The sequence below is a fragment of the Onychomys torridus genome, chromosome 4, assembly GCF_903995425.1.
Source record: "Onychomys torridus chromosome 4, mOncTor1.1, whole genome shotgun sequence".
NCBI lineage: Eukaryota > Metazoa > Chordata > Mammalia > Rodentia > Cricetidae > Onychomys > Onychomys torridus.
Window position 1 is genome coordinate 138,320,672 of NC_050446.1, and position 27,600 is coordinate 138,348,271.

The window sequence follows — 27,600 nt, forward strand, 5'->3', positions numbered from 1 at the left end:
GGGATTGTCTGGATCAATTAGTTTGTGGGTCTGTATTGGGAATTCTCTGGGGTAGGTGAGTGGAATCCCTCCCACTCAGGTGACACCATCCCCTAGGCAGGGGTGCTGAACTCTGTAGGAGAGAGTAAGCCATGCACAGCATGCAGGTATTAAATAGTTCCACTCTTCTGACTGCTGATACGATATGATGAGTTGGCTTCACACTCCTGCCACCATCTACCCCTCTAGACCTGTGGGCCAAAGGAGTGTCTCCCTTAACTTGCTTTTGTCGGGATATTTTATCACAGCAACAGAGACTCCACCTAAAAAACCATCAACTAAAAGGATAAAACACAGAAATTCGTCAATTTCAAAATCTGATGCCACGTACATAAAAACAAAGAAACCAAGAAACCAAACCAAGGGGCTGAGCCTGTCCTTCCTAATGGATACAGCCTATGCAGAGTATTAACGTGTGGTGGGCGGCCAGTCCTTTCATTGGGAGCACTTGCTGCCGCCACACACGCAGACTGACAGTAACAAGGAACACCAAGTAACAACGGCAGACAAATTACAGAAGCAGACTCCATTTCTTCAGGCTACAAGGGAAATTTCTGTCAAAGAGAAGACAAGTCCACAAAGAAGACTGAATTGTCATGGCACAGTCTGAGTCCCTAGTGTCCAACTCCTCACTGTGGGACCATAGGCAAGGCGGCCCACATTAGCCTCAATGACTCCTCTCTCGTTCTATTTATAGCCTAGAATTCTCAGAAATCTGAACTAAAACACAAACTCGGTCTGCTGCTGTGAGTAGTGTGAGGGACACACACACACACACACACACACACACACACACACACACACACTACGTGCTGGCCTCACATTCTCTTGGATGATCAGTTTGTCTTCCTCCAGCCTCTGTGTTCTACTTGCCTGAATCATGAAGTCATTTTCCTCCTGGACTTCACAGATGCAGCGGACCACCTCAAAATCATAGCGGTCATCACCGTCAAGCTCTTCATCTGGGTTGGTGGTCACATCAACATCTTGGCCATATTCCTCATCACTCCAAAGAAAGCTCTCAGAAGAGGACTCGCTCAGATTATCCTCCTCTGGAAGGGAAGGGAGGCCAACAGACAGGGTTCTAAACTCACAGATAATGTTTCTGCACACCACACTTGTCTCAGCCCTTCCTCCAGGGACTGCTAGGACCTGGGAACAGGACACTGCTCTCAGGACTTGTTATGAGAACAGCTCAAATGATGCATGCTGTCTGCCAAGGGCTGAACTACATGTCCTCATTCCTCTAAGGAACCCTGAAAGGGCTCCCAGAATCCCTGAGCTCACTAGCAGAAGAGGAACTTCTTGTGAACCACACACACCATCACCCTAAGGACTCTAAAAAGTTCCCTAACTGTCCCCAGGCAACCAGGACCAGGGTTTAGCCATCTCTGTCCACAGCCACCTTAAGAGTTCTGCCCACCATAGGGAAAGAGGCAGGGCCAACTGCAGGGATAAGGCTAGACCTTGGTGCCCGACTCCTTAAAGTCACTGAGGCCTTCCTCTGCACCACACCCACTGGTCATGTCTCACACACTTCCTAACAGGTGACAGGTGAGAGTGAGCTCTTCTCTTACCACAGGCCTTCAGTTTCCCTCTATGGTTTCCATTATCTGAACCATGGAGCTGTGGGCTCATATGGACCCCAGGCTTGTGTGAGGACCCACACTTGGTGACAGCAAATGCTTTGGGTGGAGAAGGTTCCTGGGAGGTGTCACTGATGTCTTCACTGCAGGGACATTCTACAAGAACAGCATCAGGCACAAATGAGCAACCCTAGGCACCATCAGGCATCCCAGAAGCAACCCAATAGGAAGCAGCCTGCAATTCAAAGAGCTCACAGGCCTGGGGCAGCACACCATGGAGAGAGGGGAACAGCAGTCACTTCCTCTTCTCCCCACCTTCCTTCTTTTCTGGTAAAATGGCCAAAAGGGACATTGAGAATAAAACATGGCATCTCCTTAGCACCCAAGGATGAACAGAGATTTTTTTAAAAACACTGTTGTGATTGAAACACACTTTTCAGGAATAAGCTTTTCTGGAGAGTTGGATATTTCACATGTAAACTACGAAGGCCATGCACATCTGTGATCTCAGTGCTTGGGAGGCTGAAGCTGATGGAGAACCTGAGAGCAACCTGAGCTACATCGTGAGTTCTAGGTTAGCCTGAACTAAAGAGTAAGACTATGTCTCAAAAAATTCAAAGAAAAAAAAAAGTTACTTATGTAAAAAGCTATTCCTGTGCAGATCCATATACCTCCCTGTGGCAGGGCACACTGGCTAATGCAACAAGTGGGGAGGAATTTATAAAGGCCAAACATTCGGAGATTCGGTTGAAGGGCCAGCAAGATGCCTCAGTGGGAAAAGAAATTTGCCACCCAAGTCTGATGACCTAAGCTTAATCCCCGGACCCCACAGTGGAAGGAGAGAACCAGTTCCTGAAAGCTGCCCTCTGACCTCCACATGTGTGCTGTGGCACAAGCACTATGGTATGTGGACACCTTCACTTACACACATCATAAATACACATGCAATAATAATAAACTCAATCTCTTCAAGTGTTCTGCCTCAATCCACACCCTCTTCCAGGGTCCACGCTGGGAAAGGCCTGCTGGTCATTCTAAGTAGGGAAGCCTCAGGGGAATTACCAGGCTTGGTTTTCTTTTTCTTCTTCTTTTTCTTCTTTGGCTTCACTCTCACAAGCTCTTTGAATTTCTTCTCTTTGTTCTTTTCCTTCTCCTTTGCAGCTAGAATTAAACACATGTTCAAGAGTTGCTACTTCAATATTTTGTTTTCAGTTCTAAGATTTTATTCCTTTCTTAGTAATCAAGTACGCACAAGACAAAAAACTAACACAATCCCTGACCTGGTCCTGCCTTGGAGATACAGAGTGGGGAGCCGGAGAAGCCACTCTCCCTTACCAGGCCTTTGGGTCTGGGCTGCTGCCTGGGAGTGTGGGTGAACTGTGCAGACCTTATTTACTGTATGTGGACAGCTGCTTTCCTGCTTCAGCTGCCAAGCTGAGTAGTGAGGACAGAGACATTAAGGCCCTGGTCCTTGATAGGAAAATTTGCTGATGCTCAGGAGGCAGAGGCAGGTGGAGCTCATGAGTTAAAAACCAACTGGTCTACACAGCAAGTTCCAGGCCAGCCAGAGCTACAGAGGGGGACTCTGTCTCTCAAATAATAATAGTAATAATAATAGTAAAGTTCAAGGCCTGCTAGGCAACATTGTGAAACTTTGTCGGGAAAAGAAAAAAGAAAACTTGTATACAGAAAAAATAAACTACAATCTATCTGCTGGAAGTCTTGGGACATGAACTCTGTGCACTGTTCCCCAAATGGGAACTACAAATGGACACAGATCTAATGCTCAATGTGACCCCTCTCTCATCCCCAGTACTGCAGACTTCTCCTTTCAATTTATCCTTGCCAGGCAAGTAGACGCCATGTCCCAGAGTCTCTCTACTCTCCCGCTACTGTGCAGCATCTAGCATGTGCCCAGCCTGTGGCCTTAGTCATAGGCATCACAAGAAGCTGTGAATGCAGCCCAACACTATCTGCAGACGGCACAGTTGGATACCCTTGAATTCAAAGGACTTTGTCATGGCCCTTCCACTGTAGTAAGAGAAGGTGACAGTTAAGTTACATTGATATACCTGAATTATGTGCTGTCTTTAAATTCCTTGTTCCTAAAACTGTTATTTTTCTGGCAGTGCTGGGGATTGAACACAGGGCTTTCTGCATTCTTGGCAAGCACTCTGCCACTGAGCTATATTCCCAACTCTAAAATTTCTGTTTTTATGTTTCCATCTGCAGTGTGATACTATATGGGAGGCATCTGAAACCATGAGCATAGGCCTTCTGGTGGGATGGATCAGTGTCCTTCTAAGGAACCAGAGATGCATGTGAGGATGCAAGCAAGAGATCCTTCACCAGAGCCACACTAGTAATACCTTCATCTGGGAATCCCCAGCCCCTAGAACTGTGGGAGAGAAAAGTTGGCACATACGTGAAGGTGGCCCATTCTCTACTACACAAGTCCCTAGGACTGAACTCTTCAATTCCCCAGCCTTCTACACAGAGGTTTAACACAGAGGTAGAAAGAGCACCATGGAATGGAAGAGAAAGCAATTTGTTCTTGCTTACTACCTCTTGCTGTTCTCACCTGGACCATTTTCTTACCCTGAGAAAACCTTGGCTTTAGACTAACATGAACCTTGGGGCACCAGAGTGTTGTTTTTCACTGCATTGCTTATTATAGTGCCAGACAGTTTGCTGACAGGGATACTTCCTTCCCCTTAAAGAGCATTAATATCCCTAAAGATTCGGTGTTTGGCTAGGTATAATGGCACATATCTAGAATCCCAGCAGAGGCAGGCAGATCTCTGTAAATCACTATAGGTCAACATGGTCTATAGAGAAAGTTCCAGACCAGTCAGCACTGCATAGTGTGACCATGTCTCAAAAAAAGCCAGTGTTGGGTTGGGAATTTAACTCAGTGGTAGAGCGCTTGCCTAGCAAGCGCAAGGCCCTGGGTTCGATCCTCAGCTCAAAAAAAAAAAAAAAAAAAAGCCAGTGTCTGACCCTAAATATATCAAGTATTGCTCAGAGAAGAGAAATGAACCAGCCCTTTGCTTCTCTGTTCCAGAGCACCCACAACCATCAGCATAAGCACTTCCCAGAAGAGGACTCAGATCTCTTTAGCAGAACCCAGGCCAGAGCATGGCAGTAAATCCTAGCAAAGTGAACAGGCTAATGTACTTTAGCCTGGAGCAACTCTGACTCCAGCACTGGGATCCCTGCTCACGGTGAATGATCTCTGGTTTTAAAAAAGTAGGCATGGGCTCTGGTCCTCAATCTAGACACAGTCCAGCTTATACAAGCCAACTCTGAAAAACAGCCATCTCCTGCTGGGGCTTGGGCAAGACTGAGGTAAAGCCACCAGGGTGGGGAGTGCCTTATGCTGTAGCTACTCTCTTTCTAGGGACTCCTTGACACCTGGTCTTCCTTGGGCAGCTCTCTCTAACTCAGCCTTTAGTCTGATAAAGTACAGCCAGCCGAAGGAAGGAGAGATACACAGGCCAGTAAGTTGAATACTACTGGCCACATTCACAGCTACCGCGTACTTAACATGTAAGGCTGGCTTGTATTGATTTGTGTTTCATAAGTTGAAAACACATGATGGTTTTTAAAGACTGACTTCTAGGAAAAACATATAGAGTCATGATTTTTATGCAGATGACACACTAAAATGGCTAAGTCATATGTCCACTACACAGGATATGTTCTGAAAAACTCATCCTTAGTTAATTTAACTGTGTAAACATCACAGAATGTACACAAACTCCAATAGCTGCAAAGTCACAGACAACATAATTTTATGACACTATGGTCACATACATGGTCTGCCATTGACCAAATTGCCACAAAGTGCCATAAACTATTCTGGATATAATATATACTAAATATACTATTAAAACTTTAAAATACGGCTACTCAAAATTAGTAAACTGTGGGTTGGAGAGATGGCTCAGTGGTTATGAGCACTGGCTGCTCTTCCAGAAGACCTGAGTTCAATTCCCAGCACCCATAAGGCAGCTCACAACTGTTTTTAACTCTAGTTCCAGGGGTTCTGACACCCTCACACAGATAAACATGCAGGCAAAACATCAATGCACATAAAATAAAACCAAATTATTAAAAAAATAGGAAATCGCACATGTGGTTCAGATTCCTGGTGAGTAACACAGCACACATGAACAACCTTACCTGATGCATGATGTTTTCCTGCACAACAAAAGACTGCCTTCTCACTGGGCCAGAGATCTTAGATGCCATGCCACTGTCCCACTGTCCCAAAAATGTCATCTTATACTCTGGACATTAGCAGGTATCCTAGATATTTCATATTGTATTTAATATCAGAGATGTGTGTGTGTGTGTGTGTGTGTGTGTGTGTGTGTGTGTGTGATATACGTACATGTGTGTCACCCTTGTGCTGAGTGCCTTCATTCACTCTTCCACCTGTCTTTTGAGACACAGTCTCTCATTGAACATGGACCTCACCATTTGGCTAGGCTGGTTGACCAATGAGCCTCTGAGATCCATGTCTCCTCCTCCTCCCCAGATCCACAGCTCTGGGATTGCAGCCCCACACCATTGCACCTGGCTTTTACATGGGTGCTGGGGATCCAGACTCTAGTTCTTACAGGCACAGTCCATGTTTTACCCACTGAGCTGTCCTCCTAGGTCAGTACCTACACACTTCAGTAACAAAGATCTAACCTAAATAAATAACGCCTATGAGGCGATAGTGCGAATTCAGATGCATATGACCTTAGACGATTGTAGAGTTCACTGGAAGTCTGTCAAGCATAGAGGTGCACTTTAGCAGTCCCAGCGCTTTGGAGGCAGAGACTGGGGGATCTGGACCTCAAGAGCATTCTCTTATGCCAGCCTGGGCTAAATGAGACTGTCTAGAAAAACAAAGTAATTCATTGCAAATTCATTAATCATTCTGAAATACCCTTGGAAACATAATTTTCAATTTCATTAGGTTTTAGAAGAAACTTCAAAAAGGGGGTGGAGGTTTTTTTTGTTTTTGTTTTTTGCTGAGGTAGGAAGAGAGACTTGATGGTGGTTGTACCGGCACATTGATGTTTCTGTACTAAGCAGCTTTTAGAAAGCATCCTGAGGTGCAGTGAAGGGTCAGAGGTCACTTTTAAGTTTTTTGAACTTCTGTCCTGACAGGAATGGCGGCATCCATCTGTCCCCGGGCCAACTTCTGCTGGTCTCAGAGCTCCTTTGCTTGACGGTCCCACTCATCCTGAGAGAAGCACAGCCTTCACAGTAACTCCCTCAATGTCCCATGAACAGAGAGAGGCAGAGCTTCCTGGTTCCTCGAAGAGGGCTTCAATCCCATAACGTAACTCCCGAGAACCACCACCTCTATTGGACCAGTCAACCTATGGCAGCTTTCCATCTAAGAAATGTCAGAGCCCTCCCAGGACACACCACAGAACCAAGATACTCACTTGGGGAGCTGGCAGAGACTCGCTTCCTGGTCAGGCTCTCCTGGCTAGCCTTGTCAGGCACTGCAGAGCCCCGAGTTTGTACATGCCTCTTCCCTGGGCTCTCCTCTGGCTCTGGTGATTTCTCCATCCCGTGGAAATACTTCATATGATAGTGCAGCAGTTTAGCCTTGCGGAAAAATTTCAAACAGTCTACAACCTTGCATCGAAACTTGTGATCTAGGTCCACAGACGGCACACTCAATGTCACAAAGTCATGTGCTTTCTTCAAAGTATTTGGAACTGTAAAACAGAACAAAAACAAAAGTGAAGAACCCTGGATTGTGCTGGCTTTTATGGGCCAGGAAAAGTGGAGTGGCAGGGAAACCCTACCCAAGACATCAAAAGACACTGCTACCTCCCAAAGCACTGTTGGGAGAGAAGGGACCCAACATGGAGGAGACAGCCTTGACCCAGTGTTAGAAAGAGGAGACATACACATCGTCTGAAACAGCCTGAAACAGCCTTAAGTCCTCAGGGTTCACCGAGCTTGGGCAAACCCAGGGGAACATTCAAGTGGCTCATGGGCTGGACCAGAGTTAAACTCACCACCATCCTTTGCCAGTCTGTGTGGACAGAGCCAGAGGTCTCTTAACCGAAGGGGCTTTGCATTAGTATTTGTACAGAGCTTTGAGTTTACTAAGCTTTGAAATGTCACCATATGCTAATTTTAAACAACCTAAACACTGCAAACAAACACACAAAGCAATCAAGCAGAGGGACAAGAGAGCATGAGAACCCAGAGGACTCAGGGAGCAAATTCCAACTTGGAGCCTCCCATACTCAAATAAGCAGAGACTAACAGTCTGTAATGTGCCAGAGTGGAGTAAAGCTGTCACAGGGTCTTTATGCCTCAGAAACTCAGTTCAATAGCTGGGTGTTAGGAGTGGACACCCGTTACTGGAGTACTCAGGAAGTAGAAGACAGTCTCAAGTTCAAGGCCAGCCTGAGCTACACTTGCAGAAGACCCAGTGCAATTCCCAGCACCCACATGGTAACTCACAACCATCTGTAAACTCCAGTCCCATGGGATTGGACACCCTCTTCTGGTCCCCTTTTCCCCTGCATGCATGTGACACACAGATAAAAATGCAGGTGCAACACTCAAACACATAAAAATATGTAAATACTTTCCTAAAGGAAGGAAGAGGGAAAAGAAACCGTCATTAAAGATCTCCCTTCAGAGTGTCCTCAACCCAATGAGAGTGATTGTCTTTTACACTCCAACCTACTCCTGAAGGGCCTTTCTGCGGAGATGTAAATGTCCCTTAATGCTATGACACACTTCCTATTAGAAATAGGTCACATGCTAAATCTCTGGTAAATATCATGATTACTTTGGCCAAAAGTACCATCAAAAGAAAAAAAATGTTTCAATCTTATATTCAATCTATATTAAACACTACATTTCAAAACTCTTCATTTCAAAACTCTTCATTTCAAAATTGAGCTGGAGATCTGGTGAATGCTGTTCTATAATGAACTTCAACAACAACAAAAATTACAACATGGACACATGCAAAATAAGAAGTTTTTCAAAACATTTTCTGCCCATGCTTAGAAACAAAGAAGATCCAAATTAGCAACAGGAAAGAGGGATGGTAATGTGAAGTGAGATGGGATACAAGCTGTTCAGATATAGAACTCCAGAAAAGGACATCAGTGAAGGAATCCAAAATTCAAACCTCTAATCTCACTATGTAACCCAGGCTGGCCTTGAACTCATAAATATCATCCTGCTTCAGCCTCCACAATGTAGCAAAATTACAGATATAAGCCACCATATCTGGCACTAAAATTCAATATTAAAAAGGCGGATCTCTGTGAGTTTGATGCCAGCCTGGTCAACAGAATGAGTTCCAGGACATGTTCCAAAGCAACACAGAGAAACCCCGTCTCAAAAAACCAAAAATAAATAAATAAAGCAGCAACACTAGCCTTTTGGGAATAGGGACAGGTGGATCTCTTCAAGCCTGAGACTAGCCTGGTCTAGATAGTGAGACCCAGTGTTGACTCAGAACAAACAAAAAAGACTTCTTCCCTCACAAGTGTGTGCTCATACATAAACATACACCTACACACTTCAGGTTATCTGGAGTTTACTCCTCATGGATCTATTAAGTTGAACCATAAAAACCTCTCATTCATGTAGTTTTAAAAATTATTATTAAATTTTTTATGACTATTTTGTTTGCATGTATGATTGTGTACCACATACGAGCCTGGGACCTGTGGAGGATAGAAGAGAATGTTGGGTCCCCTGGAACTGGAGTTAAGACAACTGTGAGCCTCCTTGTGAGTTCTGGGAGTTAAACCTAGTCCTCTGGGAGAGTAACCAGTACTCTTAAATGTCAAGGTATCTCCTATTTCTGTAGGTTTCTAAAGGAGATATTGGCTAGTTCATATGGCTCAACTTAATAAGCCTCTTTCATAGTCTTCAACAGCTAGCTCAGACAACTCCAATACTGCATGAACAAACTTCAAAGAGCATCAAAGACTACTAGCAACTCTGCGGGTGAGGAGATCAAGCACAGGCATGAGGAGCCCCAACATTCTTGAAGCCTGTTTGAAGCTCTAGGCTGTGATCCACTTGTTTGTAATAGAAAAGCTGAATGCCAAAATAGTAACATCTTAGAATTAAAATCTATGAACTGGAGAGATTGCTCAGTGGTAAAGAGCATGAACTGCTCTTTCAGAGGACCCAGTTTCAATTCCCAACACCTACATTAGGCCTGGGCTTTGGTGTGAAACCAACTGTAACCCTTGCTTCTGGGAATCTAACACCCTCTTTCAGCCTCTGTGGGCACTGCAGTTACATGCACAAACAAATCCATGCATATATGCTCTCATGGACACAAACGCATGTGTATACACACACACACCACACACATGCAAATAATAAAATAATAATAATTTAAATGTGGGCTAATTCCACAAAGAATTGTCATTCTCATTAGTCAAAAATGTGAACCCAGCTAGATATGGTAGAATATGCCAGTAATCCTAGCACTAAAGAGGCTGAGGTAGCAGACTGTGCCTGTGAGGCTAGCCTGGGCTACACTACATAGTGAGATCTTGCCTCACAAAACAAAATACAACAAGGGGCTCATGTGCTGATTTGGTTGTTAGAGTACTCCCCTCAAATGCTCATGTGCTGATTTGGTTGTTAGTGTACTCCCCTCAAATGCTCATGTGCTGATTTGGTTGTTAGTGTACTCCCCTCAAATGCTCATGTGCTGATTTGGTTGTTAGTGTACTCCCCTCAAATGCTCATGTGCTGATTTGGTTGTTAGTGTACTCCCCTCAAATGCTCATGTGCTGATTTGGTTGTTAGAGTACTCCCCTCAAATGCTCATGTGCTGATTTGGTTGTTAGTGTACTCCCCTCAAATGCTTTCACGTCCAGCACTGAACAGTCTGAGGCAGTGTGCACCTGTAACCCTAGCACTCAGTAGTTAAAGGCAGGAGAACTAGAATCCAAAAGCTATCCTCAGCTACATATGGAGTTCAAGGTCAGTCAGTTGTGAACCACCTCTTGACAGGCCTGTCTCAAAACAAAACTGCATACTTGCACACATCCTACCAACTACAAAAGGCAAGTAGCACAGTGGCTGAGCAGCCACAGGTAGGCTTCCTAGCTGGATGGTCTGTTCAAATCTGGATCCTCCAACTTACTTCCCCTGCCCCAGTTTACTAATGTGCAGAGTGGTGGTAAGAAAGGCAATGACATCACCGAGTTATGAAAATTGAATAAATTATATGCCAAGAGTCTTGAGAGGGCTGCCTGGCATTTAAGTACACAATAAATATGGGCTAGTATTACTCTACAGAATTATTTTGTTCTTATGAGCAGCTGTTTTGGAATTGACCAGAAGTGTGTTGTCGTCCCTGCCCCATCCTCACTGCAGAGTCTCACCAGCTCAGCCCTTTATTAGCTACATACCAAAGCTGCCTCAGTCAGTCTGGTTCTTCAGGTTCCTGCCTACGAAAGTGACAAATACCATCATTCCAAAGAGTTGAAGAGTTCAAGATAACCTATTCATAAAGCAGGGGATTGATAGACAGAGACGTTTTTCCCATAAGCAGGCTCGTGGGTCTCTAAAATTCAGATGGAGATAGCCATTGTAATTATCAACCAAATGTGAACTGATTCTCCAATCACCCCTTGCACATCCTGGCTGAAGGGAAGATTACCTTGTAAAGTCCTCAGTGTTGTCAACAGACTTTTAAAAAAGTGAAATCCAAACTAAACCACACAACTCCTAGTGTGCCTAGCCAGCAAAATCATTACCCCTACTTCAGGAGCATCTGTTATTGGGACAGTGCAGGTTTCTTGGGAGGAGTGTGTGTGTGTGTGTGTGTGTGTGTGTGTGTGTGTGTGTGTGTATATACACACACATACATATCTTAAATGTGTAAGAGTGTCTTGCCTGCATGATTCATGTGTACCATGTTCCTGTCTGGTACCCACAGAGGCCAGAGGAGGGAGTTGGATCCTCTGGAACTGGAGTTACAGTTACAGGTGGTTGTGAACCATGTTGGTGCTGGGAATGGAGTCCAGGACTTCTGGCAAGAGCAGTGAGTGTTCCTAACTATTAAGCCATCTCTCTAGCTCCATTTTATGTTTTTAATACAGATTAGGACTGGGGATGTACCTCAGTGGTACAATGCTTGCCTAGCATGCATGAAACCCTGGATTTGACTAAGGGGTACGTACCCTACAGGTGCCAATGCAGGTAGATCCACAAAGAGATGAGAATGAAAACTCAGGTCAGATTGTTTTCGTCAATGTGGATTAAACTTCGGGAAGTCTAATACCAGGAGGTTCATTGTCAGCATATTTGAAACACAGTACAATTTGGGAAAAGATTTCCAGACAACAATCATTCCCATCCCAGGTACACAATAAACCTTAAGGTATAACTACTTATAAATTCCTTTACAAAGTCCGTGTGACCATGAGAGTGGGTTCTACAGCTAAAAGGCCTGGAATCTTTTGTGGTCTTTAATGGGTGGTAAAGAGGTCAGCGGGCTATAAAATACATGTGACATCTCCTCTAAGGATGGGTCTCATTAAAGATGTAAGTCTAGGGAGGGAGAGTCTGGGATATTGGGGGATTTAGGTGAGGTCTGCCTCCACAGACAGCAAAAAGGTCCTTAACAATATCCACTCTCAGCCTTCTTGGCTGGAAAACAGGTATTTTATCTCCTCCATTGAGGAGAGGCCCCTGTGTATTTGACATCCCTAGTTTCCCTAGTGATCTGTGGGTGCAAGGACCTTTGTGCCCCCAACATTTGACTTACAATACTATTTTTTTAAAAGATCAAAACATAAAACCACAAGTCAAAGTACATCTCAACTTTTCCAGTTTTACCAAACTCGCCTTAGTCAGGGTTTCTACTGCTGCAGTGAAACACTATGACCGGATACAACTTGGGGAGGAAAGGGTTTATTCTGCTTACCCTTCCATATCACTGTTTATCACCAAAAAAGTCAGGACAGTCAGGGCAGGAACTCAAATAAAGCAGGGTCCTGGAGGAAGGAGCTGATGCAGAGGCCATGGAGGGAGCTGCTGACTGATTTGCTCACTATGACTATTCAGCCCATTTTCGTTCTTTCTTTTTTTTTGTTTTGTTTTTTCGAGACAGGGTGTCTCTGTGTAGCTTTGTGCCTTTCCTGGAACTAGCTTTGGAGACCAGGCTGGCCTCAAACACACAGAGATCCGCCTGCCTCTGCCTCCCGAGTGCTGGGATTAAAGATGTGCACCGCCACTGCCCGGCTCAGCCCATTTTCTTACAGAACCCAGCTGCAGTGGCTCCAGTGGAGCTGGGGCCTGCAAGGCCACAGGCAAGCGGCTTTTTCTTATGAATTCCTGCCCCATGTTGGGCACCAAATGTAGATGAATTTCTAAAATGGTCTTATTAAATAGAAAACATGGAGCCAAGTATAGGGGTAAAATAAGAGCCTTAGATCAGAGAAAGCCACCAGCCAACCTTACCTCACCAACTCTGCAGCTTCCAAAATGCGAGTTACTTCCTGCCTACCCACACCTTTATTGCCTTGCTGTTCTGCCCTCTCATTGGCTATCTTAGCCCAGCTACCTCACTAGCCTAGGGATGGCACCACCCACAATGGGCTGGATGCTGCCCCTTCAATCACTAATTAAGAAAACACCCTACATGCTTGCCTACAGCCTGATGTTATGGAGGCATTTTTTCAATTGAGTTCCCTCCTTTCATATAGCTCTAGCTTGTGTCAAGCTGATACAAAACCAGTCAGCAAAAAACTATATGGTAAATTACAATTACTCCTAATGAACTCTGCCTGATTGTTTTAGTCTAAGACCTTGGTAACTTTTTTGTCATCAGGGCTGGTTTTTGGAGGGGGTAAGTTCTTGCAATGTAGGATAGGCTACCTACAAACACCGGACTTCCTGCCTCCACACTGCAAATGCTAGGATTACAGGCCTGCACCAATATACCTAGCAAAAACTTCTCAATTCTTACTGTGCAAAACTATATATTCTTAGGTCTTTACCCAAGTCAATGAAAGAACAGTCCAGTAGCTAAAGAACACCCTCACAAGAGCATTCAGATCAACATTAACCAACCATGCGATAGTTTCCTGAGTCGAATCAGTTTCATCTTTATAGCCTACCAATGTCCTAATCATTATCTCCTTATTTATGAGTAGATTCCAAGAGGGGTGTAGTTTGACTATCTGCTAAATTGGGACACATGGGACCTGACAGTCTACCACTCTAGCAAGCTTCTGAAAAGATTAATAAAGTCAGTTCAGCAGGAAAAACTGCCCCCAAATCAAAATCCCTGATTTTTCTTTGTATTTGAGCAGATAATGGGACAGATGGACTGCTGCCAAGAGAAGCAAGCCTGGCACCTGGGTGCCTCTGAGTGGTGGCAGTGCCAGGGTCACACAGGCTTAGGTAGGCAAGGAGACTCGCTAAGGAAAAAACACTGCCGGATGTCACTAGGACAAAGGCACTAGCCAGCCAAACCAAGAGCTCTGTTCAGGATGGAGGCGCTGACAAGGCAGAGTGCACAAGGGAGTACGCATCAAAAGATGAATGATCTGAGTTGGTGGTCTTCCTCCCCTGTGTGATTCTTCCATTCCACCCCTCAACCTGAGCAGCATCCTGAGCCATCTCAAACACAGTATGACAAAGGCAGCCGCAGCTCCTGTCAGTGAGGCTGTGACACCATCTTCCTGGCAGACAGTCTCCTCTGCTGGTTTAAAAACACAGGCTGTGGCCAGGCGGTGGTGGTGCACACTTGTAATCCCAGCACTCAGGAGGCAGAGGCAGGTGGATCTGAGTTCGAGGCCAGCCTGGTCTACAGAGCTAGTCCAAGACAGGCTCCAAAACTACAGAAAAACCCTGTCTCAAAAACAAACAAACAAACAACAACAACAGGCTGTGTTCTGAGCCACTTCCCAGAGGCCAGTGCACAGAGGGCCAGGAAGTGCCAGCGAAATGCCAAGGCTCTCAGTCACCATCTTCAAGTAGTTGAAGACTGGAGTCCTCCCCTGAAAGCTTTCAGATGGGAGCCCAGCCCTGGACAACCCCTGGCTGAGTCATCCACATTGACTATGAGAAAATAAAAATGTTTGAAGCCAGGATTTGGAATAATACTATTACAGAGAATGCAGAGTGGGATCAGCGGCCTTCTTGTTTCCTAGGTACTTGTATGTGTATTTACATATGCATGCATGTGGTTCCTGAAAGCTAGGGCCATCTGGATTCCTTTCTGCATGCAGAACAAGGGTTTGGCCAGGTCTGTTTTCATCTGTGTCCTCTGAGGAGAGAGCCAGGGCTTTCTGGCTATTGGCAGTACTCAGCTCCTTGGAGGCTAGTACTGCTATAAATCAGACATACCTGGGCAATTATTTATACTTTTCCTACTATAATAAATATATACTATCTCATACTTCTGAAAAAGCTTTTAAACTAGGCTAGCATTTTGATTGTTTCATTTTGCTGCTGCAGTGGTAGGGGCTGAACTTCAAGTTTCATGCACAACAGAATTGCACCACCCCAGTCCTTAAACTCTGTTCACTGTAAAAGTCCAAGTTAGGGGCTGGAGCAAAGGCTCAGTAGTTAAGAACACTGGCTGCTTTCTTCGAAAGGATCTGGGTTCAGTTCTCAGCACCCAGGTGGAAGCTCACAACAGTCTGTAACTCCATTTCTAGGAACTCTGAAGCTCTCTTCTGGCCTCCTCCACATACACTAGGCACAAATGTGGTGCACAGACAGATACAGGAAACTTCATAAAAATGCTGGACCTACTCTAACCTCTGTTTGTATGTCCACTGCCAGTACCCCAAAATCTCAGGTAGATGACACCCATGACACTCAGACCGGCCTACTCCTGGGTCCTCAGCACCATCTTGTTTTTCTAAAATTGTTGCACAAGAAGACTGCTCCCACCTCGGCCAACACCACCTGGCCCCGTGGCTGCTTTGTGCTCTTACCACTGATACCCTCCTCATTCTGTGCCTCTCCTCCCCGCCACTCCTCCTGGCTCAGCCAAGTCTTGTCCTCCATCCAGACATGGCTCACTCAGCGTGTAGGAAGGGATCCACAGGGCCCTTCTGCAGGGAGCACATGCTATCTACAGCTGGTACAATGACTACATGCTGTACCTCATCACTGGCACCCAGTATCTATGCTGGATCCTGTCACCTATCACTTCTCCAGCCAGAGGAAAGGAGTCCCTTCTCATCGTCTGGGGTTGCCTCAGCACCAAGATCTGGCACAGCTGGACTCTGTTGGCAAAGGAACCATGTGGCCCCTGTGCATTCCCACTTTTTGACATGTTCTGTGCAATAATGCCATAATAAAGTATTTTACAGGTCTGTGAAAGAATGACTTCCTCTGCTCCGAAGCAATGTAAAACAATCCGAGAAACCCAAACAGATTTCAATTCGCAATACTAGTCAAATGTTGAAATTAAAATGTCATAATAACAGAGAAGTGGATGAGATCTACATGAACAACCTGGACGACAGTGGGAATAATGAAGGGCAAGATTTGAGGGAAAGAAAGCTTAGGGGAGCCGGAGATCCCAGCTGGATCAAGAACAGAAAGGGAGAACGAGGAATAACAGACCATGATAAATGAAGACCACATGAGAACAGGAATAGGCAGAGTGCTCGAGAGGTCCCCTTAAATCCACAATGATACATCCTCTGTAGACTGCTGGCAGTGGTCAGGGGAGTGCCTGATCTGACCTAGTCTGGTGATCAGATGACTAAACACCCTAACAGTCATGCTGGAACTCTCATCCAATAACTGATGGAAGTGGATGCAGAGATCCTCGGCCAGGCCCCAGGTGGAGCTCCAGGAGTCCAACTGTCGAGAAGGAGGAGGGACTGCAAGAGCGTGAATTGTTGAATCCAAGATTGCAAAAAGCACAGGGACAAATAGCCAATCGAATGGAAGCACATGAATTATGAACCAACAGCTGTGGAGCCCCCAGCTGGATCGGGCCCTCTGGATAAGTGAGACAATTGAATAGCTTGATCTGTTTGGGAGGTGCCCAGGCTGTGGGACCGGGATCTGTCCTTGGTGCATGAGCTGGCTGTTTGGAACCTTGGACTTACACAGGGACACTTTGCTCAGCCTGGAAGGAGGGGACTGGACCTGTCTGGACTGAATCCACCAGGTTTAGATGGGTCCCCAGGGGTGTCTTGGTCCTGGAGGACATGGGAATGGAGGGGAGCGGCTGGGAGGAAGGTGGGGGGGGGGGCGGGAGGGGGGAGGACAGGGGAACCCATGGCTGATGTATAAAATTAAAACACATAATAATAATAATAATTTTTAAAAATGTCATAAGAATAAATTTAAATGCCCATGAATTTATCAGCAAATTATGGCAAGATAATTATGCATTATCTACCTTTTGGTTTCCTTCCTTGCTTCCTTCCTTGCTTCCTTCCTTCCTTTTTTAAAGACAGGGTCTCACTATGTAACCTTCACTGTCCTGGGACTCACTGTGAAACCAGGTTGGCTTGTAACACACAGATATCCTCCTGCCTCTCTCTCTCAAGCACTGGGTATTAAAGGAGTGAACCACCGTGTCAAATATAACTTTTTCTTTATGAGACATAGTCTCAAGTATGCCACACTGGCCATGAACTTCTGATCCTTTTGAGTGCTTGGATTACAGGTGTGTAATGTGGTTATGTGGTATTGAGGTTTGAACCCAAGCTTCCTCCAAGCTAAGCAAATACTCTACCAAATGAGCTACATCCCAGGCCTGCATCGTGTAATTCTAACCAACCATTAAATAGAATAACTAGAGATGAGCAGAGCACTTGCCTAGCATGTATGTGTGAGGCTGTGGTTCCATCCCCAGCAGTACAAAGTGGTATGTGTGTGTGTGTGTGTGTGTGTGTGTGTGTGCAGCCTAGGCATAGTGATACAGGCCTGTAATGCTAGTGCCTCAGAGTTAGAGGTAGTAGGATGGAAGTCCAACCTCATGTACATACTGAGCTCGAAGGCAGACTGGCAGGCTGGGCCACACAGGACCCCATCAAAAAAGACAAGGGCAAAGAATGAAGTAGGTCTAATTTACTAACCTATTTGATCTCAAGACACATTGTTAGGTGAAAACGGCAAGTTGTTACTACATACATGTTGAATGACCCCATTCATGCTTACAATTGAAAACAAAAAATAAGAATACAATGAGCCAGGCGGTAGTGGCACACATCTTTAATCCCAGCACTCGTGAGGCAGAGGGAGGTGGATCTCTGTGAGTTTGAGGCCAGCCTGAGCTACAGAGTGAGTTCCAGGAAAGGCTCAAAACAAACAAACAAAAATACAATGAAAGAGCAAGGTGTAATGAGTCAAGCCTATAACCCTAGCACTTAGAGGATGAGGCAAGAGGATTGCTGTGTTTAATGTCAACCTGGGCTGCAGAGTAAGACCCTGTACAAAATTATTAAGGGTGGCAGAAGATCTACAGACAGAATGCCTGGTTGCTTTGCACAAAGCCTTTTTGGTCCAGCCCCCAACACTGAAGACACTGAGCTTAGTGTTCTACAATCCCAGCACACTGCAAGTGGATCCTGATTCCTGTCAGAGGATCAGGGGTTGAAGATATCTTCACCTATACAGCAAGTTCCAGGCCAATCTAGGATACAAGGAACCTTGTCTCAAAATTAATTAATTAGGGCTAGGCATGGCAGCACATGCCTTTAATCCCAGAAGGCAGAGGCAGGCAGATCTCTGAGTTCGAGGCCAGCCTGGTTTACAGAGTGAGTTCCAGGACAGCTGGGACTGTTACACAGAGAAAACCTGTCTTGAAAAAACAAAAACCAACAACAGTAAAATTATAAAGGGGCACTGTCCTTTTTCCTGTCAACTTTAAAACCATGTATAATAGGAAAAATTAAAAGTAGATGAAACAGTGACTTGGGTGTGGCGGCACCTGCTTGTAATCCTAGTACCTGGCAGATGGAAGCAGGAGGATGGTAAGTTTGTTGCTGGCTTGAAAACACACACACACACACACACACACACACACACACACACACACACACTCTAACTCTACAGAGCACAGGGGCAGCAAGGGGAGAAGGACCCACCTGTCGAGAAGCTCTAAAGCAGTGGTCCTTTATGTCCGTCCCACCTCCTGTCCTTCCTACCAGACGCTGCTTTGTCATGTTCCCCCACATGAAAGACAGTTACAGAAAGTCTATCTACCAGCTGCTGTAGTTGAGACAGGATTTCACTCTGTGTCCCATACCAGCCTTGAACAAACTGGGGAGTCCAGGGGAGCCACAAATTCACAGTGATCCTACAGCCTCAGGCTCCCAAGTCCTGGGACTACATGTGTGAGCCACCATGCTCCTCTTCTTTGTACTAAATAGACAACATTATCATGGGCCTGAGATAATTTCAAATTAGACTTACTTAAAAATATACACAGGGATGAGGGTGTAACTCAGTGATATAACCCTTGCTTTACTTGTCCAAAGCCCTGGGTTCAATCTAGCACTGCACAAGAAAAGGCATGACCAGGCATGCAGCTCAGTAGCAGAGTACATCTGTGGTTCAGGCCTTGGCACCAAGAAAAAAAGATAATATATACATGTATGTTTACATATGTACACACATGTATTGTGTGTGCTCAGAAAAAATATCTAAGAGAATATTCTGAGGCCAACGAGATGGCTCAGTGAGTAAAGGCGCTTGCTGTGTACGCCTGACAATGTGAGGCTGATTGCCCAACCCAGACAAGGTAAGAGAAGTGACTCACAAAGTTGTCCCCTGACCTCCATGTAGCTGGTCCCAGTAAACATTTCCCAGCTCTCCCACAGAGTTTCTGCATACATACAGCGAACATCTATTCCATAAGATGGCAGTGTTGCCCCAGCTGCCTGGGCTGGGTTTGGGAGGTCCCGCTGCCCAGCCTTCTCTGAACTCGACATGTTGTTTATGTCAGCTCCAACTGCTACCTAGGAGTCTCTCACACAGACATGACTCCATGTAGGTTTAGGAACACCAAAGCTGTAGCAGTAGCCTGGAGAACAGTCACTGCTGTGCTGCATCATCCAGCCACCCTGCTCCCTAGGCTGTTTTCCTGACAACCCAGTCCGTTTCCTGTTCACTTATATAACACATTCCTGGTGCATGAGTCTTTAGCAGCCTTCTTCCCGGCAATCTTTCTGGATCATCTGTATTTCCCACAGAGCCCTTGTTCCAAAACAAACCCCAGGAACACTACTCCGCTTCTAGAACAATCCATTTCTCCACTTTAGCTACAGAATTCCAAAGGCTACCCCTATCCCCAAGTCCTGATCATCTATTTCATGCTGCCCCTCATTCAGAGTGGACACACGACTGTGACAAGTGCCTGGGAAACAGGTGGGCCTGTACCTCACACTGTACAAAGTCCCTCCGGGCAGCAACTTTGCTCTCCTCTCATTGTGTCCACAGCACCCAGTAGCTCATCAGATGGGGTGGGGTACAGCGGGAGGGCAGGTTTGGGGCTACACTAGAAATCCATAGGAGCAGATAGTTTTGGATGAGTTGCTGCTTCTTGCAACTTATCAGGCTCCTTTGTTTACTGTAAAGTTAGACTTAACTTCAAAGTCAAGAACTGCACAGATTCCTCGGAGCAAATGGCCTGAGACTGACAGCAGCTTCCCTGTCAGGCCTTAACCTACTTCAGGAAGCTGCAATTAGGTTAAAGGCACACGCCTGATAGTCTCATGGGCCACACAGTGTTTAGGCCCCATCTTCAAATGCCTACCTGCCGCCCACCTTCCAAGATCTTTCCTCTAACCCTGCCTAAACACCACCTCTCTCCCAGAGGCAGTTAAGAACACTAAGCATGTCCATTCATCTTTGTAAACTGAATGGCCAGGACTCTTTGGCACACACAAAAGACTAAGAGAGGGAGTTCTGAGTTTAGTTCCTACACAAGGCACACATAGCTGCAGACACTCTATTCCCAGTACTTTATTTTAAGGGTTTCTGGAGTCCACATTTTGATTATCTAATCTGTTAGACAGACATAGGAGGGCACAAAACAGATAACCCCACTTGGTGATACAATGGGCTATAGACACAACTAACCAAAGTAAAATGATTATACATCTAACACTCTGCTCCAGAAAACAGAATCAGGAGGCTTAGGCCTGCAATTTTAGCACTGAGAGGCTGAGACAGAAGAATTGTCATGAATTTGGGGATAGTCTGGGCTACACAGTGAGTTCTAAGCTAACTTGGGCTCCAGAGTGAGGTCCTGTGTCAAACAAAAGCATAGAGAACCTAAGTTTGTGAAAGCCACAACTCTTTTAGGCATTAGGGTAGACCTTCTTAACTTAAAAGTGCAACACTTGGTAGCTTCTAACTCAGTAGTGGCAAATACCTTTCTGCTCACTTTATAACAGACAAACAACCACCAAGGCTACAAAGGTTAGAGCTACTGATCCAAAAACCACATGAATCTATCCTTTGTTCTGTTACTTGCACAACATTCACAAATAAGACAGTTTAGAACAAGGTCTGGAACTTACATGCATTTAACATCTACTGATTAAATGAACAGTTGTACAACACATACATACACTAACACACAACACACATGGGGGAAAACAGGACAGGGCTAGAACAACTAAGATTCTAGAAAGCTAGGACAAATCTTTTAGAGACAAAACAATAGAGAAACTAAACAGGTTACTTCTTTAAAGTGATCAATAAAACTGGTAAGTCCTTAGCCAAATTTATCAAAAGGGAATATAGTAACAAAACCAGAAATGAATGGCATATACCATTAAATCAAAGAATTTTGCCAGGAGTGGTGAGGCACACCTTTCATCTCAGAACTGGTAATACAGAGGCAGGCAGGTCTCTGTGAGTTAGAGGCCCCCTGGTCTACAGAGTGGACAGCTAGAGCTACAGAGTGAGACTCTGTACACATACACACACACACAAATTGAGTTTTGGGTTTTTTTTTTTCCTTTTTATTTATTTTTCTTTTGACAGAGCCTCACTGCAAAACCCTGGCTAGCCTGGAACCCTCTATGTAAATGATGCTGGCCTTGACTTGAGATAATGCTCCTACTTCTGTCTCTCCAATGTGGAGATTACAGGTGTGAAGGCCTTAAAATACTACTAATAAAATGGGCGGTGGTGGTGCATACCTTTAATCCCAAACACTCAGGAGGAAGAGGCAGGTGTATCTCAGTTCATGTTGAGTTCAAGGCCAGCCTGGGCTACAGAGTAAGTTCTAGGACAGCTACAGCTGTTACACAGAGAACCCTGTCTCCAAAAACAAACAAACACCTTATGGTCAAAGTAAAAGTGCAAGCATACATATTAAGCATGGTTAAGTTAATTCTAAACACACACCTTCAACAGTCGAAACCTCCTGTGCCTCAGCAAGAGGAGACGCCGGTTCTGTTTTCATGGTGTTTTCTCCCATTGTCTTGCAGTTCACCTCCAAGCCTGCAGCCCCCAGTCCATCCCCAAAGGAGTGGCAAGTTAATACAGATGAGACCTGGCCAGCTTCCAATGGAGATTTCAACTGACCTAGAGGAACAAATAAAGAATGTTGGGAAATACATATGTCTACAATCAAGAAATAAAGAGTTCCAAAGCAGACTAGAAAGCCAGGGGTGCCTAGGAGGATGACACAAAAGAGCACACACACTTCAGGGGCTGGAGGGACGGCTGAATCAGACTGTGTACAGCTCTTGCAAAAGATTCTAGGGCAATTCCCAGCATCCATGGTAGGTAGTTCAAACCTACCTGTAACACCAAATCCAGGGCATCCAATGCCCACATTAAAAAGAATGAAAGAAAACCAAAAGAAAAAAGAGGACCAAGATTAGAGCACACATCTTTAATCCCAGTACTTGAAAGGCAGAAGCAGGTGGATCTCTGTGAGTTCAAGGCTCACTTGATCTACATAGTTGAGTTCCAGGCCACAGAGCTACATAGTGAGGTCCCATCTTAAAAACAAACAAAAAACGAACAGAAGGAAGGAAGGAAGGAAGGAAGGAAGGAAGGAAGGAAGGAAGGAAGGAAGGGGAAAGGAAGAAAGAGAGAGAAAGAAAGAGTAAGGGAGGGAGGGAGGGAGGGAGGGAGGAAGGAAGGAAGGAAGGAAGGAAGGAAGGAAGGAAGGAAGAGAGGAGGGCCAATAAGATGCTTCCAAGCCCAACAATCTCTAGTCAATACCCAGTACCCACTCCACAAAGAGAACAGAGTCCTACACATTATCTTCTGATCACACATACATACACACACATGCACACAATAAATCATTAAATAGATAAAATGTACTTTTTTAATTAAAGAAAGAAAAGGCCTTCCACTCATACAGCCAAGGCTATAAGTACCTCAAAGAATTTTGTTAAATGAAAGAAAGTCAGCAAAAATGCACACAGAGCAAGATAGTATCAAAAAGGCTGAGAAGCAGGGCTCCCCAAGCCATGTGCCTCCAGCCCAACACACAGCACAGAAGAATAAGCAAAACCAACCACAAAAGCATCAGACCATCTGGGAAGAACAATATACCATCAAGGCTGAAGTACCTTCAATAGTTGGATTTCAACACAATCTAACCTGGGACTGGAGAGATGGCTCTGTAGTTAAGAGCTCATACTGCTGGGGCACACATGCATGTGTATATGTATGTATATGTGTGTGTGCGTGTGTGTGCGTGTGTGCGTGTGTGTGTGTGTGTGTGTGTGTGTGTGTGTGTGTGTGTACACATATAGTTATTATTATTAGATTCTGTTGTATTTCCTGTTTATGGGGTTTGGTGGGGGGTTGTTTGTAACCTTAGCTGGCCTGGAACTCAAAGATCTGCTTGCCTCTGCCTCCCCAATGTTGAAATTAAAGGTGTGCACAACCATGCCCACCTGTGTATGTTGTGTTTGCCTGCAAGTCGATCTGTGCACCACATGCATGCAGTGTCTCCAGAGCTCATGTCAAGATCCCTTTAGAAGAGAAGTTACAGGCAGTTGTGGCCACCTAATTTGGGTGCTGGGAATTGAACCTGGTTCTTCTGAAAGAGCAGCAAGTGCCACTGAGTTCTCTCTCCAGCCCTATATACATAATTAAAAAAAAAAATCTTCATTGCCTGTACAGAAGCAGCTAGACTGGTTCTTAGTAGACAGGCACCAGGCTGACCAAATTCCACAACAAGCATTGACTTACCTTCGGCAGACTCCTTGGCACTGGATGACTTGTCTTGTAGAGGATTCGTATCAACCGTATGAACCAGATCAGGTACAACCGAGTCCGAATCTAGGATCTCATGGGTCCCATTAGTGGACAGCCTGGAGGACCGTCTCCTGGACAAATCTTTGTCACTGTTTTCAGAGCGATTTTTAGACTGTTCCTGGGCTGTAAACCATTCAGAAAGTTGCACTCAGACACCAACCGGAAGGAAGACTTCCACTAAGGCAGACTTCTGAGCTGTTCAATTCCACAAGGGCTTTCCTACAGAGACTTCTGGAATGGCAGACTGGTAGACTTTCCTAGCTTATAGGAAAAGCAAAATCTCTACTAGGAAGGAATTTACTTTGTTAAAAATTCATAGTCTGGGCTGGAGAGAGCTTATAGCCACATGCCAAGAATTCAGACTTGCTGGGTGGTGGTGGCACACACCTTTAGTCCCAGCACTGGGGAGGCAGAGCCAGGCGGATCTCTGTGAGTTTGAGGCCAGCCTAGTCTACAGACGGAGTTCCAGGATAGGATCCAAAGCTATACAGAGAAACCCCATCTCAAAAAAAACAAAAACAGGTCCCTCCACTCCCCACCCCCTGTCCCTCTCTCTCCCAATAAAGCTCTAGAAAGGTAAAACAAACAAACAAAAAAGAAAAATCAAGAACAAACAAACAAAAGAATTAAGACTTAAGAGATTTGCCGAGGCATGTCCCAATCATAACCATAGCTCCATTTTGCAGCTTCCAACATAAGACTGTATGCCAATCCCCAAAGTCGAGGCTCGGGAGAACTGTATTTAAAGCTGTCACAAATCGTTTTGAAGCCAACATGTTTGCTTTCTAGTAAAAACTAATAGTATTTTTAATGTTCTGTCTGTTTTTCAGACAGGGTTTCTCTATGTAGCCCCAGAACTCCTCAAACTCCCAGAGATCAGCCTCCCTCTGCCTCCCTACTGCTGGGGTTGAAGGCATGCCCCACCATGCCTGATTAAAATTTTTGTCGCCACATAAAATCCATCCATCCTTACTACATCATATATTTCTGAAGGAATCCAAATGAAATACACTTTATGGAAGCAGATATGTATCACAAATATAGACCACGTTGCTTCAAACAAAAACTACTGACTCAATCACATTCCACTCACATTAGGTCGTGTACTCAAGGACAGTCATTAGCACTCAGAAGAAAAAGGACACACAGACAGACACAGAGGCTGACCCAAATAATTTGTCAAACTCTAGCCACATCTTCATAAATTGGAGACTCACATGAATTTTTGTCAAGTCGGGGACGTTTTAACGGGATATCACTTCCTTTTGATATTTTCCGTCTTCTCAATTCCAATGTTATTGGCTGCAAAGTTTGAGAGTTTGAATCTACAGCTGTAATAGATACAAAGCACACAAAAATATGTAACTTCTTAGTGCCTAATTGTGCACCTTTATACAAATAAAATTATATATATATATATATATATATATATATATATATATGTGTGTGTGTGTGTGTGTATGTATGTATATATACTTCATATACAAAAAGAGAGATAGAAGAGAGAGACATCCTTATGGGTATATTAAGATCCCGTCTCTAAACATAAAAGAAGACACATTATTAAACAAAGAACATTTGTACTTTAAGGTAAAAGACAAGACAAAGAAAGGAGAAATTGCTTCCTTGGGAAGATGGGGACACTCTGCAGACTGACTTCCTGGATTTCTTTCTATGGTCCTGCCTAGGACCTAGCACTTCTAAAACCTCTTTAAAACACCACATTCCACCATGACCTCTTAAAAATACAAAGGTTCATAGGCAATATAAAAGTCTCTTGGCAGGGGAGGGGCAGTGTCTTGCTAAGCTGCCGAGAGTGGCCTGTAATTTGTAGCCTTCTCGCCTCAGTCTCTGGAGTAGATAGGATTGGGGACTGTAGGCATGCACCACCGCACATGCGCCTGTTGTCTTGCTTTATTTGTAGGAGAGGGAAAAAAATAGGTGTAGTAAGCCCAGGCTGGTCTTGAACTAGATATATAGCCGGGGATGATTTTAAACTCCTGATCCTCTCACCTCTACTTCCTGGGGTTACAGACAGTCACTACCAAATAAAACTCCTGCAGTCTGAGAAAGAGCACTGTGGGGGACCAGGGCCTCACATACTCCAGATCAGTGGTTCTCAATCTGTGGGTCTAAACCCCTTTGCCAAACGTTATCTCCAAAAATATTGACATTACAATTCATAACAGTAACAAAATTATAAAGTAGTAATGAAAATGGTTTTATAGTAGGAGTCACACAACATGAGAAACTGTATTAAGGGTCACAGCATTAGGGAAGTTGAGAACCACTGGTATAGATGGCCTTGAACTCTCTATGGAGCCAAAAATGACCCCTGCTTCTCAAGTGCTGGGATTATAGGCTTGCACCACCAGGCATTTTGAGCATCAAATCTTTTCAAAACCTGCTGACCTGTCCAGAAAAAGAAAAGAACTAAAACTAAACAAACCCTGACCTACCCAGTACTTAGAGAACCCACCATGCAGGCTCACTCTTAAAATGTGTCCGGGTTAGGGCTTAATTACTGGTTTCAGTGTCTACCTGCTAAATCAGCTGTCATTGGTTCTAGGTGTTTTTGTTCTGTTTTGTATTGTTTTGAGGATTGAAATGAAAGCCAACACAAATCCCATGCCCCGGACAGGGCTGCAGATCACTAACCCAGCAGTTGTAGCACTAAGCCCCTGGAGATGCTTCATTCTCTATTTTTAAGACTAAATGAAGCATAAGATGCTCTCCCCAAATCTGAAGATGAAGATCCAAAGAGACAGAAGGAAGATTAGGCAACCTGGCAGGAAGGCAGGACTAAAAGAGGGCTACAAAGAGAGAAGGGGACTGCGGACAGGAAAAGGAAGCTAGGAAACAAATGAGAGGAAAAGGAGAAAAGACCCATTTAAGATCAGCAGCTTCCGTGTGTGTGGCTGAAGGGGAGAGGCAGAGCCCCGCTCTGAGGAGGCAACCCCTATTCTTGGCTCTTGCTATATTCAATCTTCTAAACATTATTCTATTCCAAGTGGCGGAAACTTGGATCCAAGCTTGAGTCACACAAACGAAACCATCCTACATACTCAGATTCTGCTCCCAATCAGATCTGTGCAATCTAGGAAGCTCAGAACTCCAGTAGGTCAATGAACCCAGGCTACTTGATTTCTTAAGGGTGCCTGAACTATGTATGCAGCACCAGACAAACCTTCCTTTTGATACCACATACAAACAACAACCTATACAGAACCCCAGTGTTTCCCTAACTCTTCCCCAGGGAAGCTGGTTAACAGTCACGAGTCCAAGGTCTCCACAGATGCTGATCAGGGAGTACTCAGGCACAAGTGTAGCCTGTTCTTACAAATGCCTCAGTCAGTTAACAGGAAACTTGCAATAAGTGAATGCAGGGCGGACTAAAGCCATGGATGGCTCCATGGGAAGAGGACAACCATGGACACAGATACCTCCGTACACTCCAAAGGCTCCAAGCTGCAGCAGGAAGAGCTCAACCGAACTGTAGTGCGTCCAGTTTCTACCAGTTCACATTTTCTATCTCTTCAGTCTCCCTGGACAACCTGCCCTTCTCCAGAATAAACTTTCAACAGAATATCTGCTTTGGGGTCTGGAGACGCAGTGTGGGTTGTGAAGCATTAGTGTGAACAAACCCTGGGGTTCAATCCCCCAATGGGGGAAAAGCCTGCCTCTCTCTCACTGCCCATCTGAACATGGTGTGCTACCCAGGATGGGTGAA

At 44.9% G+C, this 27,600-nt stretch overlaps 1 protein-coding gene across 3 annotated transcripts in view; it reads right to left on the reverse strand.

Annotated features, from left to right (window-relative positions):
* Phf20 (PHD finger protein 20) overlaps positions 1–27,600 on the reverse strand; it is a 107,325-nt gene that overhangs the window by 13,065 nt on the left and 66,660 nt on the right. For all 3 annotated transcript variants that reach the window (XM_036184828.1, XM_036184830.1, XM_036184829.1), the window contains 7 exons: positions 25,088–25,201; positions 23,805–23,993; positions 21,993–22,172; positions 7,076–7,354; positions 2,688–2,786; positions 1,617–1,781; positions 913–1,091 (listed from right to left, as the gene is read on the reverse strand). In XM_036184828.1, coding sequence (XP_036040721.1) covers positions 913–1,091; positions 1,617–1,781; positions 2,688–2,786; positions 7,076–7,354; positions 21,993–22,172; positions 23,805–23,993; positions 25,088–25,201 — 1,205 coding nt within the window. The remainder of the gene's footprint in view (positions 1–912; positions 1,092–1,616; positions 1,782–2,687; positions 2,787–7,075; positions 7,355–21,992; positions 22,173–23,804; positions 23,994–25,087; positions 25,202–27,600) is intronic.